The sequence below is a fragment of the Nilaparvata lugens genome, chromosome 4, assembly GCF_014356525.2.
Source record: "Nilaparvata lugens isolate BPH chromosome 4, ASM1435652v1, whole genome shotgun sequence".
NCBI lineage: Eukaryota > Metazoa > Arthropoda > Insecta > Hemiptera > Delphacidae > Nilaparvata > Nilaparvata lugens.
The window spans coordinates 66,484,450-66,503,709 of NC_052507.1; the positions used below are offsets into that span (position 1 = coordinate 66,484,450).

Genomic DNA, 19,260 nt, shown 5'->3' on the forward strand with positions numbered 1-19,260 from the left:
CACAATATCATCAATATTGATATTATTTTCGTGGTTTATGATTGATTAAAATCCGAATAAATACTAGGCCTATATCACTGAACAGTTTATTTGAGAGTATACACTATTTTATATACTTGAGCTTACACTCATATACTTTTGTAATTAGTATAATGGAAATAGAATCATTGCTAATAGATAGACGGATATTGTATTTTTGTTACCAGACCAATTATTATTCTGTATCCGAGTAAACTAAACTGACTCTACCTAAACTATAAATATAATTAATAGCTATAAATATGCAATTGCACATTTTTATGCAATTCTCTTGAGAAGTAACTATGTTTGTTGCAGGCCTAGAGCTATGGATATGGAGTCCATTTATGATCTGGGACAAGAAGACCCAGAGGACTTCTATGTGCCGGGACGCTCTGCTTACGATCAGAACAAGGTAGGACATGACGTTCATTTATTTTTAATATCAAGAACAAAATTATTATTGAGATCAGTACATTGTTAAGATCTAGAACATTATAAGAACAATATAAATATAAGATCAGAACAAGGTAGGACATGACGCCATTTTTTATTAATATCAAGAACAACTGTTCACACTATCATCAATGTTGAAAATCATGATTAATTACTCTTCTGATTTAGGAATGGTTAAATAAGAACGAATACCATTGAAGAGGTTTATTTGAGAGCATGTTGATACAGTGATGCAGGTAATGGAATTATCGGTATTGCAGAGTCGATATAATACCGACTATAGAAAGTCTTTGAACAGCTAGTAATAATAGCTCGTGGTCGTTTTAACATTAAAAATAATTCTCTGGACAGCATACATTTTTTTGAGAGCTACTTCTTGTCTATTGGATTTTGCAATTTTGGTTCAGGACTTCTGCAGACCATATGCCAATTTTTACGTTTCAATTAAATTCAGTTTTCTTCCTAATTTCGATGAATTTTAAATAGATAATTTTGTTTATATGAATAACCCTGACATTACAATACAAATAAATATTGTTGGAAGTCTTTCTGACATGACAAAGACATGTAGCCTTCCTCAGCCCAAAAGCGTATCAGATTTCACAGTTTTTACAAGAAATAAAAAACCCAATTAATATTTAAATTATAGAAATTTCATGAAATGATAGAGGAATCTATTGCAAATTACTAGAACTTTACACACTATACTCGAGGAATATTCTTTTACAGGCTTACATCTGTAGAATCTATAGAACACGGTGTTTTTTATTGAAAAAACAGAGTTTTTTCGAGTTAGGATTGAGATTTCGGGAGCAATCAGCAGTTTGTAACGTATCTGACCGGCTGCTTTTGAAGTGAGCAGGTATGCCTTGGGTGAGGGTGAGGCGTACCCTGATTTCCGTCAGAATAGTTGTCAGTGTATACACACACACATAAGTTGTTAGTGTAATATACACACACATAATCAGAACAGGGAGTCGGGACTCAATTTTAATAATAACGAGGGAGAGAATGAGAATGATGACATGGTAATAACAACTAACGAGTAGAGAGTGAAGTGAGGTGGTGAGGATGACGTTTCCTGTTGCCCGGATTGCTGTAGAACTTTGGTTCCTTTGTCAGTCAGGTTGGAGCATGTAGCCCTAGCAAGCAGCAAGCACAGCACTAGGCGTTGAAGTGAAGAGTCCCTTGGACAGGTGCATACTGCTTAGTTCCTGTGCCGCCTCGCCTTCACTCTCTCATTGCCTCTCCTTTGCTCTCACGTCTCCGAAATAGTCGTTTTCTCTCTCTCCAGCCTCAGAAAATGTCGTTTCTCTTTCTCTCCAGTCTCAGAAATAGTCGTTTTCTCTCTCTCACCAGTCTCAGAAATATCAGTTTCTCTCTCTCTCCAGTTTCAGAAATAGTAGTTTTTCTCTTTCTCCAGTTTCAGAAATAGTCGGCGCCCCCCACTTGTAACCGTGCGCAAGTTTCGTAAATAAATCTGTCCTATAATTGGGAGCCACCGCCATTCAAACTTTTTAATACTGTCAGAGCTTTGATATTCAAGAATTTCTGTCCAAATGAATAATGTATTTCAATCAATTATTTGTTGTTAGTTATGCTTCTTTTATTATAATGCTTTGCCGCCTTCTGATTACTGATTAACCGAGGTTGATTTAATTCAACATTTCTGAAAGCAGAAGTCTGAAATTTTTACGAGCTACTTATAAAATCATTGTCCTTGTTCACTATGTTGACAAAATGAAGAAGTACTCATCAGTAATAAAGTTGTTCATCACTTTGTGGCGATGTTCCTCAATCATTGACAATATTTGGTTATACGGCGTGGTATAATAAACATCAAGCACCGACAATAGCCATACGACAATTATACGAGAAAATACGACAATTCATTGTTAAGTGGTAGAGTGGAAATTACTGTCGAAACCTTGCCAAGTTGTCAAATAAAAAAATAATCCTGTTCTAAGTCATTCTATTTTAATGATATTTGCTTGTGCTAAAGTCGATGTGGTTCACATCATGTACATTTTATGATACATTACACTTTTCTCCAATTTTTATAACTTCTATATTGGTATAACACAGTTATGATACGAAATACGATGTATGTATTTCTTATAAGAACCAGAGTATAAATTGGAAACTATCTACAATGATTATGGTTCCTGTCAATTCTAAGTGAAACTTTGAAGTAAGAGAAATCTATTTTGACCATGGTTTAGAATCTGGAGTAGTGACTATGAGTAGGCCTAGTGAATGAGTGTAATTTATAAAATAAGTAAAGTCATTGTTATTGGAGAGAGATGATCACGTTAGTCTTTCAACAAATTCACAAATAAACCGATACTTTTCAAATATCATTATAATGATCCAGAGTGATTCTATTCTAAACCTTTCCACAGGTGTATGCTTGAGGGTTAGTTTGGACTAACATAAGCTGCGCCGTTGATTAATAATGTTTTACATCCGGCGTGACAAGAATGATGTGTTTTGGTTGTTCTGCACTCTTGAACAAAATTTCCGTTGTCCCTCCTGTTTTTTTTCTAGCGAACTAATTTTTCCAACTTTTTCTTTCAAGAGCACTCAAATGAGTCGAACGGCACGCGCGTGTGTGCGTCAGTATGCGCGCGCGAGTGTGCTTCAAAATATTATGCTTGAATCAAAGCACACGGAGCTATGCATGAGCCAATTAATGACGGCATCATTGTTCAGTGTTGTCATTTCCCTTTCTTTTCGGTAGTCAATTATTTGAAAGGGTGAGGGATGGTGTCTTTCACCGGATCTCAAATTAGCCTACTTCATTTCCGGCCGCATAGCTTGCACCTCCTATTTTCAAATTTAGTCTTGATACGCCCTATATTTTTACCGGAAAAATTCATTATCTCTCATGGAATGCCTTTTATTCACAGAGTTCTGTGATACAATTTGAAGGCAATTATTGTAGGTATGTGATGATGAATCGTCTTTATGTAGTCACATATTCGAATTATTAATTTTATAAGTAACCTAGAAGTAAATGTTCCATTACTTGTGAAACCTCATTTATTCATTCAGTCCCTATGTAATAGTAAATAGTGTTTTTGTGGGCTTGCTTTTCATCCCCAATCATTCTCCGATTATATGCTTCTATCATTGATGAATAAATTGATTGATACTGAATGTTTCACTATTTGTTATACCAGCCCAATGCTCCATCCTTTCCTGCTTATTTTTAAAGAACTGCCATATTTTCAAGTATAATTTCCTCATGATCTGTCTTGTTGTTGTTATTATTATTACACAAATCAGCAGAAATCATTAATGAAGTCAAGGTTTGATTACTTGTGGAACCTCATACATTCAATCCCTATGTAATAGTAAATGGTAAGGGCTGTTTTTCAATCCCATTAATTATATGATTATATGCTCTTATCATTAATGAATAAATAAATACTGAATGTTTCTCAATTTTTTTATATCAGACCAATGCTCCATCCTTATCTGCTTATCTTAAAAGAACTATATTTTTACTTACACTTTCCCTCAGATCTGTCTTGTCATTATCACAACTAGTGATTATTCTGACCGTTATGTCAGAGCAATCAGCAAACCTATTCATTTAAAACCTAGATTGTTCATTCTATGGTTATGTTTATCACTTCATAATTTCTGTCCAATTTTGATTCCAAAATACAGAGTAGTAGATTACATTTTTTGTTCTCAAGTAAATAAAGATGTTACTGGAATAATAGAGACTCGTTGCCTGTTGTCTTGTGAGGAACGACTTGCCGTTTCTCAAGCAACTTGCATTCGAACTGGTCATCATTACAGACTTGAGATATTGTTGGTTGCTGGATAGGTTTTGGTGGTGAGTGTACATGAATGGCTAGTTGCCAGCTGAGAACTGAGATCCGAGCGTAAAAGAACTCACTTGGTCGCGGCTCACTTTTTCATTCATAATTCCAGCCCGATGAGAAAAGCTGTCTCTTCTCGTCTCTATACTTGTTTCACTTTCACGTCTACGGTCTACGTCTACAGGTGAAATGCTCACCGTGAAATGCTTCAATGGGGACATACAACCATTAAACCAACACACCTCGATGCTTTGATCATTAGTGTGTAGTAAATGATTAAACACAATTTTTTGATAGTTCTTTTTGACCATTTAAAACTGACGAGTTCCGGATAATCAGAGAGAACGGGATGTAGTATTTTCTCTATCGTATAATATACCATGGAACCGTATAATATACCAAACGTCATGGAACGTTTCTACAACATCGACCACAACTCAGTTGAAGTATAATATACCGTTTTAAATACTGATGTAGTGAATGGTCAAATACATATTTTTTTATAATTCCTTTTGCCTATTTAAAAATGGTATCGTATAATATATTGATTTATTTATATATAAATCATGATACCTCTATGTTATTGTGAATGATTTGTACTTGTATTATAAATAAATCATTACAGCTATATTTTACAGTCTTGTGTTTATCTAAGCTACATATAAGTTGAATTTTTGAACTTCGTTATTTTGGATTTGCTTTCAAGTATCCTAACTGTGCAACAAAGTGGTATTTATTTTGAATTTCCCCTTATAAGCTTTAATAAAATTATTGTTTGTCCTGTCTTTGTCTAGAATTTCATAGTCTGACTGTATGAGGTACTCTAAACTTCTAATTCCAAAAGTTTTATCACAGAAAGTAGAATGTTTACTTTAAACTTCTTATCCTTTTTGGTTCTATCTTTCATGTATTCCAGTTGAGAGCGAAGATCAAGTAATTTTGGGCTGAGCTTGAAAAAACTTCTGTCAGGATGACAGAATTGCTTCCTGCATTGTGTACATTTTAAACATATTTTTATTATCTCTTTTCTGTATAGGGCTACTTTTTATAGAAATAGAAAGAAAAATAAAAATCTCAGTACCCTTTTTGAATTATTTAATCACAACATGTTTCCAAAAAGGGTACTGAGATTTTATTTTTCTTTATATATTTTTATCAATTTGTTAACATTTCTTACATATCCCTTTTTAATATGTTTGCATATTATCTTGGAGAGTAGAATAAGGTTGGCTTTGAATTTCTGGGGTCCCTGCAGGATTCTTGAATTGGATCCAGTATTATTCACTGTAAGTAAATGCGATACCCTAGGGGCTAATTCCAATATATGTTCACACACCTCTGGTGAAATCCATCGTTCTGAATTTGGCATCTAAGAGAGAGTGCTGTGTGAGAGGCCTTGATGTGGCCCATCCTATCATTTGACGATCAGGGAATAGCATCTAAAAGTGAGATTTTTGTTACAAGATTTATTTGTTTGTTTTTTGTACAATTTATTTGATACAAGATTTTTGGTACAATATTTAAATAAGGTTCCTAAAATTCAGCCTATTTGTCTATAGAAACGTTTCCAGTGAAAAGGAGCCCCGAAACATTCAACCAGTCATGAAATATTACTTATTTCGTCTAGTATAGTAGTATTCTTTCCTCTATGATTCAACTGACTATTTTCTACAACGAAATTGCCCAATTAATTGATATTGACGACCATTCATTAGTCTAGCCGAGTCAATTGCATAACGGGTTGAAGAACTCGCCAGCCGAAAAAAGTGCTGACATCTTCAAACAATGCAATTATGGAATAAGTAACCAATGTCAACAAACCAGTGGGTGGGCGCCGGGCGGTGGTGTGCTGGTGATGATTCAACGCATCAATTAAAAATAATGCGCTCGCTGCTGCTTCTGCTTTCTATTTCTATTCATGAATGGAAGCATTTTGATGACAATTTGTTGGGTACTTATATTGAATTGGACAAAATAGTGCACAGATGTGAGTGTATGATTCAGTTGTAGAGCTTTATAGCCTAATAGAGTATTAGCGCCACTCAGTCATAGTTGGTAGTTGGAAATTGAAATAGAAGCGAACGGTTCATGTAGGACCACGTTTTGGAATTCGTCGTTTTCAGTTTGAACTGAAATTTTATAAACTAGGATACACTACAAACTACTTATACTATCAGCCATAAATCCAAGAATACTATTATTAGTAAGAAGTCAAGACATGCATCTTCTCGAAATACTCGTCTACCAAAATACTACCTAATCATTTTTTTGAAATTGAAATGAAAATACATTTAATACAAAAACACTTCACTTGAATGGGTTACTTTTTACAAATTAATAAGAACAATATGAAAACTTTTAGTACCCTTTATTATTTAAGATATTGCATTATTATATTTATATATTACATTTATATTTAACTATAATATTTTAAACATATTCAATATTCAAACAAATATTAATATTTTAAATAATAAATGGTCCTAATAGTTTTCATATTGTTCTTATTAATTTGTAAAAAGTAACCCATTCAAGTGAAGTGTTTTTGTATTAAATGTATTTTAATTTCAATTTCAAAAAAAATGATTAGGTAGTAGGCTATTTTGGTAGACGAGTATTTCGAGCAAAAACCTTGAAGATGCATCTATAAGGTCTTTGATTTCGAGAAGATGCCTGTTTTGACTTCTTACTAATAATAATAATATTTATTTATTTATTAATTGTGGACAGAATCACAAATCATATAAATATGATGAGGAAGGAACAACAGGCTTGGCCCAAATCTATTCCATTCCCAAAATTTTGATAAAATTTCCAAAAAATAGGTTATGTTTCTACTGTAAAACGTTCAAGTTCAATTTTCGTCCAAAAATAAGCTAAAGATTTTGAATTTAGAGAAATTAAAACACCAAACTATATTTAAATATAACACTTAATTATCACTTCATATTGAATTAATCAAGCTATTTTATAAAATTTTGAACCCAAAAATACACACAACTTCTCTCATTATTCTTGGATTTATGGTTGACAGTATAAGTAGTTTCTATTGTTCTTACATTTTATACTAACATTTATGTTAGTTATTCTATTATTTTATAATTTAGTAGAAACAATAATTTTTAAATCAATTTCAGACATTGACAGAACCGTTCACACGTTACGGAATGTGAATTTTTAAAATTATTTAATCAACTCAATTATTTTTGATCGCTTGGTATTAATTCCTGGAAGACTAGCGCAATACTGTACTGAATCGATCGGAATACTTTGTCAATAGACAATAATTTCGTCTGGCAGTCTATGTAGTTTCCTGTTGATGACCTCATGTCTAAAGAATTAGTAAGCGATAGCAACATAGCATAGTACAATGTAATTATCTTCCCCTTCCATAATTATGTATTATATATAAAAAATACGAATTATCGAGAGTATGCGAGAAATTAAACCTTGAATTATCGAGGAGACCGAAACCGAAAGACATTGTTTTACCACGAATTATAGGGATTTTTACCTAAACGTAGTTACTACGTTTTTTCAAGGGACCCAGGTTTGACTACGAATTATAGAGGTCCCAATTATCAAGGTTCTAATGTATTGCTATTAACAAATTGTGTGCTGGTCTGAGGGAATTGAGGCATTGAGACTTCCAAAGGTTTTCGAACATAAATCTTTTGCATAATGTTTTAGCTGAGTATTTAGTCTTTTGCATAAGTTATATGTGTATAAACCCTGATATTCTTCTCCTTTTTTATCAAATTTGTGTACAGTCCACTGTTTATAGGTAGGCCTATCCTGAATCCAAACTACGATAAAACTTATCCGAACTGTGAAAGTTATCCAAACTATGAGAATCGAGTGAATTACACTTTTGAGGTGCGCAGCCCCGTATTTCAATACTTTGTTTTTTCAACATGTTCTCAGATTAAAAGAGTTTGGAAGAGTAGTAGCATATCTTGATGCTACTTTATTGCTGTTATAGCGTCACCCGGTCTTGGTTGAGACATGAGACAAGACGTATGTGTTGAAGTGTAGGCCTACAAGCAGAGCTAGACCCAAGCAAAATGATAAGCAAGTCAGAGGTGTTTAGTATTCATCTGTGAAATCTGTCCTCTCCCTTGTAAGAAGCTTTGGGTCCCTGACTGAATGAATAATACATGACCATACTGCTTCCCTGCCTCTTACGTCGGTTGTTTTTCGTTTTTTTCCTTCTCCCAAGTCTGTCAGAATTCTCGGTGCATAGATAAGTAAGTGAATGCCCACGAATAGTGTGATGTATGCTGATGTAAGATTCTACTAGGACGCAATAGCATCGTTCCAAACATTATTTATTTGGGTTATTCGTTGTTGTTTATTTCTTGAAAATTATTGACAGTTCTTTTGTGTGATCGATGTTTCTAGGTCCAGCGTCCAGCACAGAATAAGGAAACTTGAATAAACAGGAAAACCAAAAATTAAAAAAAAAACTCTTTTGTGTTGGTATTTGAAATTATTGGGACTACCAAATTTAGAAAACTCTCTTGAAGCCACTTTGACTTTGAAGCTCAATAAGAAAATGAAAATACGTACCTTAAGTCAATAAACTTGAAAAGCGGGATAAGTGTGTGATTGATATAGAATTGATTTTTCTATCGAATAAAAATTTCTAAGACTAACAATTTCTTTCTGTTTTGTTGTGAAAGTGATGTTGTTGATATCCCTATTGAATGAAAACCACTTGTTTTTGTCAAAACCGCTAATTTATTGAAACAATATAAGACACTAGTTTCGATTACTACACCATTATAAATCTGTCTGGATGCTTTAACATTCAGCAGCAGAATTTATAGTATGAGTGTAGCTCTACAATTGGATATTAGCTGTTGTGAAATGAAAGTTGAGCTCTGCTGTGATTGGCTGAGACTACTTGGAATACTCTGGCATGTCTAGTCTCGGCTAATCACAGTAGAGCTGAACCTTCATTGGTGAACAGCTATTGGCCAATCGCAGGGCTTCACCCACGCAAAATAATGATCAACGTCTAATGCTCAACGTTTAATCTTCCAGTTTACTTGAGATTAAAAATGATATAACAACTTCAATAAATCAGTGGTTTTGACATGAGGGTTTCAGTTCGTAAAGCAGTTCATCAAGTACCTATTTCGACCATTTCTTGAGATATCTACTGAAACAAATGGGAAGTGGAGCCATTCAGTTCATCACATTTCACGGCATCTAGTTTTCAAAACGTTCAATAAATCAGTGGCTTTTTCAATAATTTCAAATTGATTTTATTCAATGCTAACAATCTTCTAAAAAGTTAGAAAATCTAGATGTCTATCGTATATGTGCACTCTAGTAATGAATTATTTCGCCTTTTTACAATTTTCAAGCTATAAATTGGAATTTATTGTCCCATTCAAAGTTGCAAAACGCTGTCTGTACTATATATTTATGTCACCATCATTAGATACGCATAAGAAATCAGCCTATCCTTGTTTTGAGCCTTGAAGCTCATTAAAAGCTGCTCTATATTTCTAACACCTGATTCTGAAAACCTTACGTTCTCATTTACTTAGCAACAAATGATAATTTTTGAGACCATTAAAAATTTATGAGGTGGTAGCTGCATTTATTGTATTGCCATTGCAGAGGTGTTACAAGATGACAGTGGGCTGGGCCATGCCGTGTGACAGTTGTTAACAAGTCCACTCTCAATTGCTCTGAATTATTATGTTTCCATCTGCATTACCCTCCTTCGGAAAGTAAACTCTTGAAAGAACTGATCTGAGGGAAGTTTACGAATAAATGCGTAACAACTTTCCATTCATTCAACTCTTGCTGCGAATGTGTGGGCTGTTTGTCTGTTCCTACGTGTTCCAGTGGGCGACTATCAACTCTTCTTTTTATAATTAACGTAGTAGGCTATTATCCTTTGATAGCTAAGGCACTTGCTGTACGACACTCAGATGCAAATTTCATGTAAACGCAACCAAGCTGCTGGATGACAACTATTTCAATAATTTATCTATTTTCCCCCGTAATATGTGAACAGTATTGCAGCCATCTGTTCATTTGGATATAATACTCAACAAGAAATGCCAGAATATAACTGTTTTTTTAGTCATAATCCGCAATTTTTCTCAAGAATATTACGGAGCTCCTAAAATTTTCCCAGAAATGAGACTCATGCCAGTTGATAGGGCTTATAAATAGCTGTTCATGGTATAAATTTGAAGAAAATCGTTAGAGCCGTTTTTGAGAAAAACGTGATAAACATGGTTTTTTAGTAATTATCCGCCATTTTTTCCGCCATTTTGAATTGAATTTTATTGAATTTCTTATTGTCGGATCCTCATGGTATAAGGACCTTAAGTTTAAAATTTCAAGTCAATCGGTTAATAAGGAATGGAGTTATCGTGTTCACAGACATACACACATACACACACACACACACACACACACATACACACACACAGACCAACACCCAAAAATCATGTTTTTGGACTCAGGGGACCTTGAAACGTATAGAAAACTTGAAATTAGGGTACCTTAATTTTTTTTGGAAAGCAATACTTTCCTTACCTATGGTAATAGGGCAAGGAAAGTAATACCTATGGTAATAGGGCAAGGAAAGTAAAAATCTAGTTACAAACGAGTGGATTCTTCATACTTACTTCATTCTTCTCGATTCTATTATCAATATTCCAGTAAAACTAGTATCTGGTACATTTCAATAATGTTCTATTTGTGAAAATTAAATTAAGAATAAAGTATTTCAATAAATTCTACTCTGGCACTGTTTTTGGTATTTTTTTGTAAGATCTTTTCATCCATGTATATTTTAAGCCGCGTTTACACCAGAGTTGTTGATTGAGTTTTCAACAAAGTATCAATTCATCAAAGAGCACAACTATATTTTGTCTTAAACTTGTGGAAATCCTTGTTTTTAATAGACGTTTTGGTTTTGTTTCCCAGTACAGTGTGAGAAACAATGACAAAGTTGTCAACAAAATGTTTCCTATCTACAATTCCACGACAAATATATTCTCTGGGCAAAAATTTAAAAACATTTTTTTTTAATTTACAACTTTTTTGTAAAAAAATATTCGTGGACAAGACTTTGTTGACAACATTGGTGTAAACGCAGCTCTAGAATATTTTCATTTAGATGTAAAAATGCTGCAGATTAGTAACTACTGTATTATGAATTACAGTACATTATCACTATTGATACATTGTGTTTCAAAGCTCAAACTATCTGATTCCTTAAACTGATCAATTCATCTCAAGCATTACATTTCACATAGCATCTCACCCATCCAATAAATGACGAACATTAGAAAGTATTCAAGAATGTAGTTGAAATTATTTGACTACTCAACCAGAAACCCCTAATATTTCGACCATTTCCGAGTACAATTCAACTGGAAAGACCTAGCTGCATTTCTTGATTTAATTTTAAAAGGATAACATCCAAGTTCAAGTGTTATAATGAGAACCATACTGCTATTTTCGTGAACAAATCATGCCGTAAGTTGAGAGGCTGGGATGACTCTGTTGCTGTCTTTTGGAAGAAAGGGCAGGAAAACTTTTAATTGTTTGTGGCGTCTTCAGTCTAGGAGACTAGAACCAAGCCTGAGAAAGATCTATTCTTGCTATGTGGCTATTGACTTTCAAAAACTAACGAACGTTTGCCTGTAAATGTTCCAATCTACGTCAGCTCTCAAAAATTTGAAGCGCACCAACTACTCTCAATGGAGGCTGACTGCTATGCTTGGAACTCCAAGGAAGATTGTAAAACTCCTCCACGAGCGAATGGTGATCGCATTGAGTCGTAACTTTGTTTCACATGAAAATGTCGTGGATGATTTTTTCGATCTGGAACTAAGTACTGCTCTTGATTGCTTTTACAGTATTTCCATCAGCTCCTTCAAAGAACTCCAGAAGATTCAATGCTGATATTGTTCAAATACTTTGAAGATACTGTTCAAAGCTGCAGTATTCTATTCATCGGGATCTTATGGAGAAGTTTTTCTGAAAATAACTTCGTACATTAAATACTACAAAACATCCTTAGTAGCGTATATGCACAATGTATCTTGAAGAAGAATTCTTATAATATTTAATTTTAATACATATTTGAAAGTCTTGTCATCAACCTATAGGTTCATAGATGTCCATTACAGCTTGATGGATATTTCTGACAAATCCTTACACCCCTTTCTCAGGAGTTCACTATTTATGAAACATATTACATTAAAAAATAATTTTAGAGACTAAAGTGTAATTTGTGAATTATGAGAATTTTTTGAAAAACAAATTTTCGAATGAGGAATGAATTCTATATTGATTTTTAATACTCTAGAACTCATCCTCGAATTTTGTTTTGGTTAGTTACATGTGTAACTAACTTCGTTAGTTTAGATTTTTTGAGCGTTTTTTAGCTACACAAAGGAACGTTTGGCGTAGCTCTGCGTTTCAAATTGTATTGCTTGATCTCTGAGCAGCGATTTCATTCACCTATTTCCATCTCTCCACTAAAAGCACTCAACTTTTTCCAGTACAGATGGCCTGCCCTTTTGATGTCTCTTCTTACTTTTTCTAGTTTCTTTCTCACTGTTTTCTCCTCCTTTTTGGGTTCAGTGTGTTAATACAGATTATAACGCGACTGTCCTCTATTCTTGTCTCGTTTCTTGTGTTTGCTGTCTTTGTTGGAGACAGTCGACTGTCGGCCAGACAGATCTTTACTTGATTTATTTCGACTTCTACCGCCGACCTGCTAACTTTATAGTAGACGATGGGGTTGACTTTCAGACATATTTATAACCCATCTTGTCGGTATCCTTTTGTACTGTTTAGCCACCTGAACGATCTAAAACTAGATATCTAGTCCCTCTGTCACTGTTGTAGTTTTACAAGGAACGCCCGCGCATAAGGTGTTGAATTACAATTATTCAGTGGTGACTACTATATTACATCAGTTTATACTCGAAACCGCAGTCCTGAATCATTTACAAAATTATTTTTTTGGGGTTGATTCGGTGGCACTTGCTGGCGGGATCTAGATATGAATGTCTAGAAATTATACGAGAAGTTTATCTTTGTCATGTGTGTTAGTGTTGTGGTTGCTATCTACTAACGATAAGTTTCAGTTCGCCTATGCGGCTATGCCCCAACAGAACAGAATACCTCATCTGACTGTATTGAAACTGGAATTTGAATTTATTGTTCACAAAATAAGAATTCTTTAATATTCATATATTCATCTGTATTTATTAGTAATGACTATAATTCAATTAACCTACATTTTAGAAGAAGAAAAGTAAAAATCTTGTGTGGCGCACTCACACAACTTTCCTTGCCGTTATGAAAATTTATCACCTGACGCTAGTGTTCCCGCGCATCTCAAGTCTACTATTTTAAGATCTCAGCCAGCTGGTGACAGGACAATAAGGCTGGAGACACACGTAGTTTGCTATCTCTTCATAGTGACTGATTCAATAGAATCAACAGTTGCCAACAGTTTGTAATTGAAATAATAACATTTTCTCGAATTCCGAGCTTATTTTCAATTTTGGGTGAAAATGTTACTGAACATTAATTGAAGAGATTTTCATGCTCAATCTTTTCCACTTGGAATTTTTTGTTAAAATTGTATCTAAAGCCTGATAATTGGGAATCTAAAATCAAACTTTGCATAGATGGGGCGGAGCTCCTGAAATTTTTACAGATATGAGACTTGTGGCAGTTGATAGAGCTTATCAATGACTATTTTAGGTAAAAATTTGATCAAAATCGTTGGAGCCGTTTTCGAGAAAATCGCGAAAAACCCTGTTTTTGACAACATTTGCACCATTTTATCCGCCATCTTGAGTTGCATTAGATCGAAATTGTTCGTGTCGGATCCTTATAGTGTAAGGACCTTAAGTTCCAAATTTCAAGTAATTCCGTTAATTGGGAGATGATATATCGTGTACACAGACGCACATACACTCATACACACACACACACAACACACACACACACACAACACACACACACACACACACACACACACACACACACACACACATACAGACCAATACCCAAAAACCACTTTTTTGGACTCAGGGGACCTTGAAACGTATAGAAATTTAGAAATTGGGATACCTTTTTTTTTCGGAAAGCAATACTTTCCTTACCTATGGTAATAGGTCAAGGAAAGTAAAAATGATCACAAATTGTGCATGTGAAAAACTGAAAATAATTAAATGATAGAGAATGTTGTACATTCAATATGAAATAAGTTATCAATAATAGCGAATCACTTCTCTCAACAAGTACTGAACTTTGTTCATGAGAATTCACGTTTATGCTCACCAACAGTTCAGACAACTCGAAAAACCACAGACACTGAGGGAAATTGTTATCTGAAAATGAAGTGACAAACCAAGATATGAAAAATATAATCGGAGATATGGAACTACAATATCTTCTATTACAGCAATTCAAACAAGTTTAACCCACGCAAATAAGTTTAACACTCCCAAAATTATCAATTTGGAAAGAAAATAATTGGAAGACGTGGCTTTTCATTTCATTAAAATAATGAATCCGCTTGAAATAACGAGGTTTTTCAGAACCAATCCGCGATTTCATCAGAATCATTTGCCTCCAACTTTATCTTTCGCAGTTAAATGAATTAGAATATGAAAAAAAATATAATTATTAATTGATAAACCAGCAACATAGAAGATGAAACAATTAATGCCGCCTACTCTTCGAATAACAGACATACATGGCTACACTTGATAATTTCTGCGAATTATAAGTAGAAACAATTCAGCCATTAATTTCTATTATCACAATTCATTTATAAACTCTATTGCTACTCAATTTTACTAATACTTTTACTGTATATATTTTCTTTAGGAAATTGAATGAGTAGTTGAACATTTTTGTTGAACAGTCAAGTTTGTCTATTATTTGGACCTCCGCCAATTCTACTCAGTGACTGAGTTTATTTTTGTGTCGAAAATAACACCAATATCAAGGATAATGTCAACTTTCCTTTGTTTTAGTTGATAAAACGGCTTTGTTCTTACTTCGATGTAACAGTTTTAATGGTTCAATCCCCACATTACAATTACTGTTATGTTGGTTTACCATGGTTCTATTGTAGTATATATTATATTAAAAGCATGTATATTTACTTCAAGAAGATGGCTCATTCCGTGGTATGTGTATCGTTCCTTGCCCCCATCTGTCTGATTTGTGTGACTATGATGACACTCAGAACTCAGAATGTTTTTACAGCTATTCGCTATTCGTCTCTATAAACGCCAACTGTTGCCCTCATGTTCGTTATTATGGGACTAGGCTTTCACAACATGCATTTGACTCCTAGCGACCCCTCTCATAATATCTTCTGGTTACGTTTCGATTAAATGAATGTCGTCTACAGTGTTATCTGTCCCATTTGATCTCAAAATTGAAGAATTAAATTTTAACAAAGTGATAACATTGTGGTGAAACACGCGTGGATTTGTAGCAACATCGCTATATTATACTCTTCTCAATTATTAATCTGAAAAATTGTTTATGTATACTGTTTTATCAAACCTGTATGAGATAAAAAACTATTTATTATTTAGCGTATGGCAGACACACAACACCTATAAAAGCTCATAAGTCTCAAATGCCTATATATACACAGTATATATCCAATTTCAAATCAAATCAAAATTTTTATTCACAATACAAACAATTGAGGGTCCTGTCAAACCCGAAGGTTTTTCGGCGTGTGCCCAGTTAAAGTTCTCTCAGGAAAATATTTTTTTTCGATCATTACTTTTTGAGATTTTTTCAAATTCGGTAAGAGATAAATCCATGAGATTTAGAGGATAGATTCTTCATGATATTGTTGATCTAGTGAAACAAAAATATTCTGAAAATATCAATTTTTAATGGTCATTTTTGGTAAATTGAATAATTTTCTTAAAAATTGATTTTTAAATATCACCAGTAGAAAGTTTATTTTTAGCCTTTGCACCGCCTCAAGTGATGGAGATTGAACCACCCAACATATTGTTACCACATCATATTCAAATATGTAATTAAAATAATTATCAAATGACGTATTTCTGAAATTACATCTATGATATCAGAATATTTAAAAAAATATTACTGGCTACATTCATATTCTTATTTATGAAATAACATTGTTTAAACTTTCTTTAGATCATCAACGAAACAGTTATTCCACTCCAAAAATTGAATACTTATTCTTCTAATAAACTAATAACTTCTGAATCTACGAGACAGACCCTCATTGTACTGATAATTGGATAAGTTCAAAGTTGACTAGATCTAATGCAATTCATGCAGAAGTTATTGTATTTCTAATCCATACAGTTGAGGTCGAGGGTTATCTGGAGGCGAATTATGTTCAATCAGCAATACCATCTTTCATTCATCAACATTTAAGACTGCGCTCATGAATGAAAATGTGTAGAACACTCATATCAGTGAGTTTCAAGAGTGTACTAGCAGTTTAGGTTTGAGGTATAGAAGTTTGAAAATCAGTAGTATTTGAGAAGTCCAAGAAGGGATTACTTAGCTTCTTCTGTAGAACTAGGTTACTTAGTAGTAAATTATTTACTTACGTTGGTAATAGGTTTCTTGGCTTCTTCTGTAAAATAATTATAATGATGGAGAATAACATTAACAGGAACTTGTCTTATGGTATAATTAACTACGGCCTACTTAATTAGTTTTCATGGTATTTTTGAAGTCTCAGATTGATGAATTGGTGCAGAAATTGAAATGAACATAACCTACATAATATTTGGACGATTTGAGACAAAATTAGGAAATAGAAGAAGTTTTGGGCAATAGCCTGTATTTTCTCTTCCGACTATTGTATTATTTGCTCTATCCAATAAATAAATATAGTTGTTATCTTTGTTATCCAGATTAAGAATACATAAATAACGGCTTTGAATTAAATTGGTTAAATTCAATTAGATCATCTTGACTTGTTTGAATTAAATAGGTTATTGCTACTGTGATTATTAGATAAGGAACAATATGACTGTTTGATCATTTTAGTGAATTTAAGTTTGTATTGTATTGAACTTGGAAGTATTTTGCGATTGGGTAGCTCCAGGGTTTAGAATTTCTATGTAATACTCCAGTTTATAATGAAGTATGTCTGAGAGAATGTGTTGCAACCTGTTGTTGCATGGTGTGAAATGAAATCTGGTATGCTAACCAGAAAGCAATGTTGCACGTGGTGTCATAGGACACTTGACTGCTCACAAGAAAAATCGTTTTTCTGTATAGATTTTGTATAAACTTGACCCGCATCTGTGCTGATGAAGAAGAATCCCCTATTATAAAGTGTACGTTGCCACCCTAAACTGCTTTTGGTAATTTGAGATTTATCTTCAGCATCCAATTTTAGTGAACACCAATATTCCCAGCATCTAGAACCCTTTTCAGAAGCCCTGGGGTTGTTCGTGCTAGTCCTTTCTTTCCTCCAAGGGTCTGGCTTTCTTCTATTAAAACTAATGATACTCCACTAGAATAGTTGAGTTTTTATACACCTTCAACAATAATCCTATAAGGCTTTTATCTCGCCGAAAATTGTTTTTCTCAAAGAACGTTTTACAACATTTTTTCTCGTGCTACCGTTTTCGATTGCTATTGCTTATTTCCAGAAAAGTGATTGATGTATTTTGATAACGGTTGACGGAGATTGAATTATACAGACTGGCAGAACAGGTACATGCATAGCCATGGCCAAGCTTGGTGTTCCATCAATTTTATTATTAGAGTTGTTTTCACCGTTTATCAAACAGGTTCTTTGGCACATCGGAAAGTAGTTCATCGCTACAGATTGCTGGTTGCCACTGATTGATTATTAATTTGAAGAATTTTTAATTTTTTCAACCACCTTGTTTTTAATATTATTGGTTCATTTAAGTAGTGTGCTAATAAATTTTAGTAGTATTTATTGTGTAGAACAGTTTACTGAAGTGTTGGATCACATTACAAGTGATTATTGCTATGTTTTGTCATTTCCATTCTTATTCTATGGTTTAATGTTTTTATTTTCCTTGCCCTATTACCATAGGTAAGGAAAGTATTGCTTTCCAAAAAAAATTAAGGTACCCTAATTTCATGTTTTCTATACGTTTCAAGGTCCCCTGAGTCCAAAAAAATGATTTTTGGGTGTTGGTCTGTGTATGTGTGTGTGTGTGTGTGTGTGTGTGTGTGTGTGTATGTGTGTGTGTATGTGTGTATGTCTGTGAACACGATAACTCCATTCCTAATTAACCGATTGAGTTGAAATTTTAAACTTAAGGTCCTTATACCATGAGGATCCGATAATAAGAAATTCAATAAAATCCAATTCAAGATGGCGGAAAAAATGGCGGATAATTACTAAAAAACCATGTTTTTCACGTTTTTCTCGAAAACGGCTCTAACGATTTTCTTCAAATTTATACCATGGATAGCTATTTATAAGCCCTATCAACTGACATGAGTCTGATTTTTACGATAATATTGGCGTTTGAAGGAGACTTCTTTTCAAATCACTTGTCAGCTGATTTATGATGAATAATTCTATAGTCTGATTTTTACGATAATATTGGCGTTTGAAGGAGACTCCTTTTCATTTTGTATTATCCTTAAAATACAAAATTTCAAAAAACCCTATATATACGTCGACGCGCAATTAAAAAAGGAACATACCTGTCAAATTTCATGAAAATCTATTACCGCGTTTCGCCGTAAATGCGCAACATATAAACATTCAAACATTTAAACATTAATAGAAATGCCAAACCGTCGACTTGAATCTTAGACCTCACTTCGCTCGGTCAACAAATCTATAGATCTCAAGATATCTACAGATCAAAGATACTTGTTACGTTGAACGAATTCCCCATTATCTTGTTAGCTATAAACTGTCAATGTGTAGCTT

The 19,260-nt window shown here is 33.7% G+C and overlaps 1 protein-coding gene across 2 annotated transcripts in view; it reads left to right on the forward strand.

Annotated features, from left to right (window-relative positions):
- The window catches only part of LOC111059182 (protein C-ets-1), a 229,077-nt gene that overhangs the window by 19,825 nt on the left and 189,992 nt on the right, over positions 1 to 19,260 (forward strand). For both annotated transcript variants that reach the window (XM_039426261.1, XM_039426260.1), the window contains exon 2: positions 337 to 433. In XM_039426261.1, coding sequence (XP_039282195.1) covers positions 337 to 433 — 97 coding nt within the window. The remainder of the gene's footprint in view (positions 1 to 336; positions 434 to 19,260) is intronic.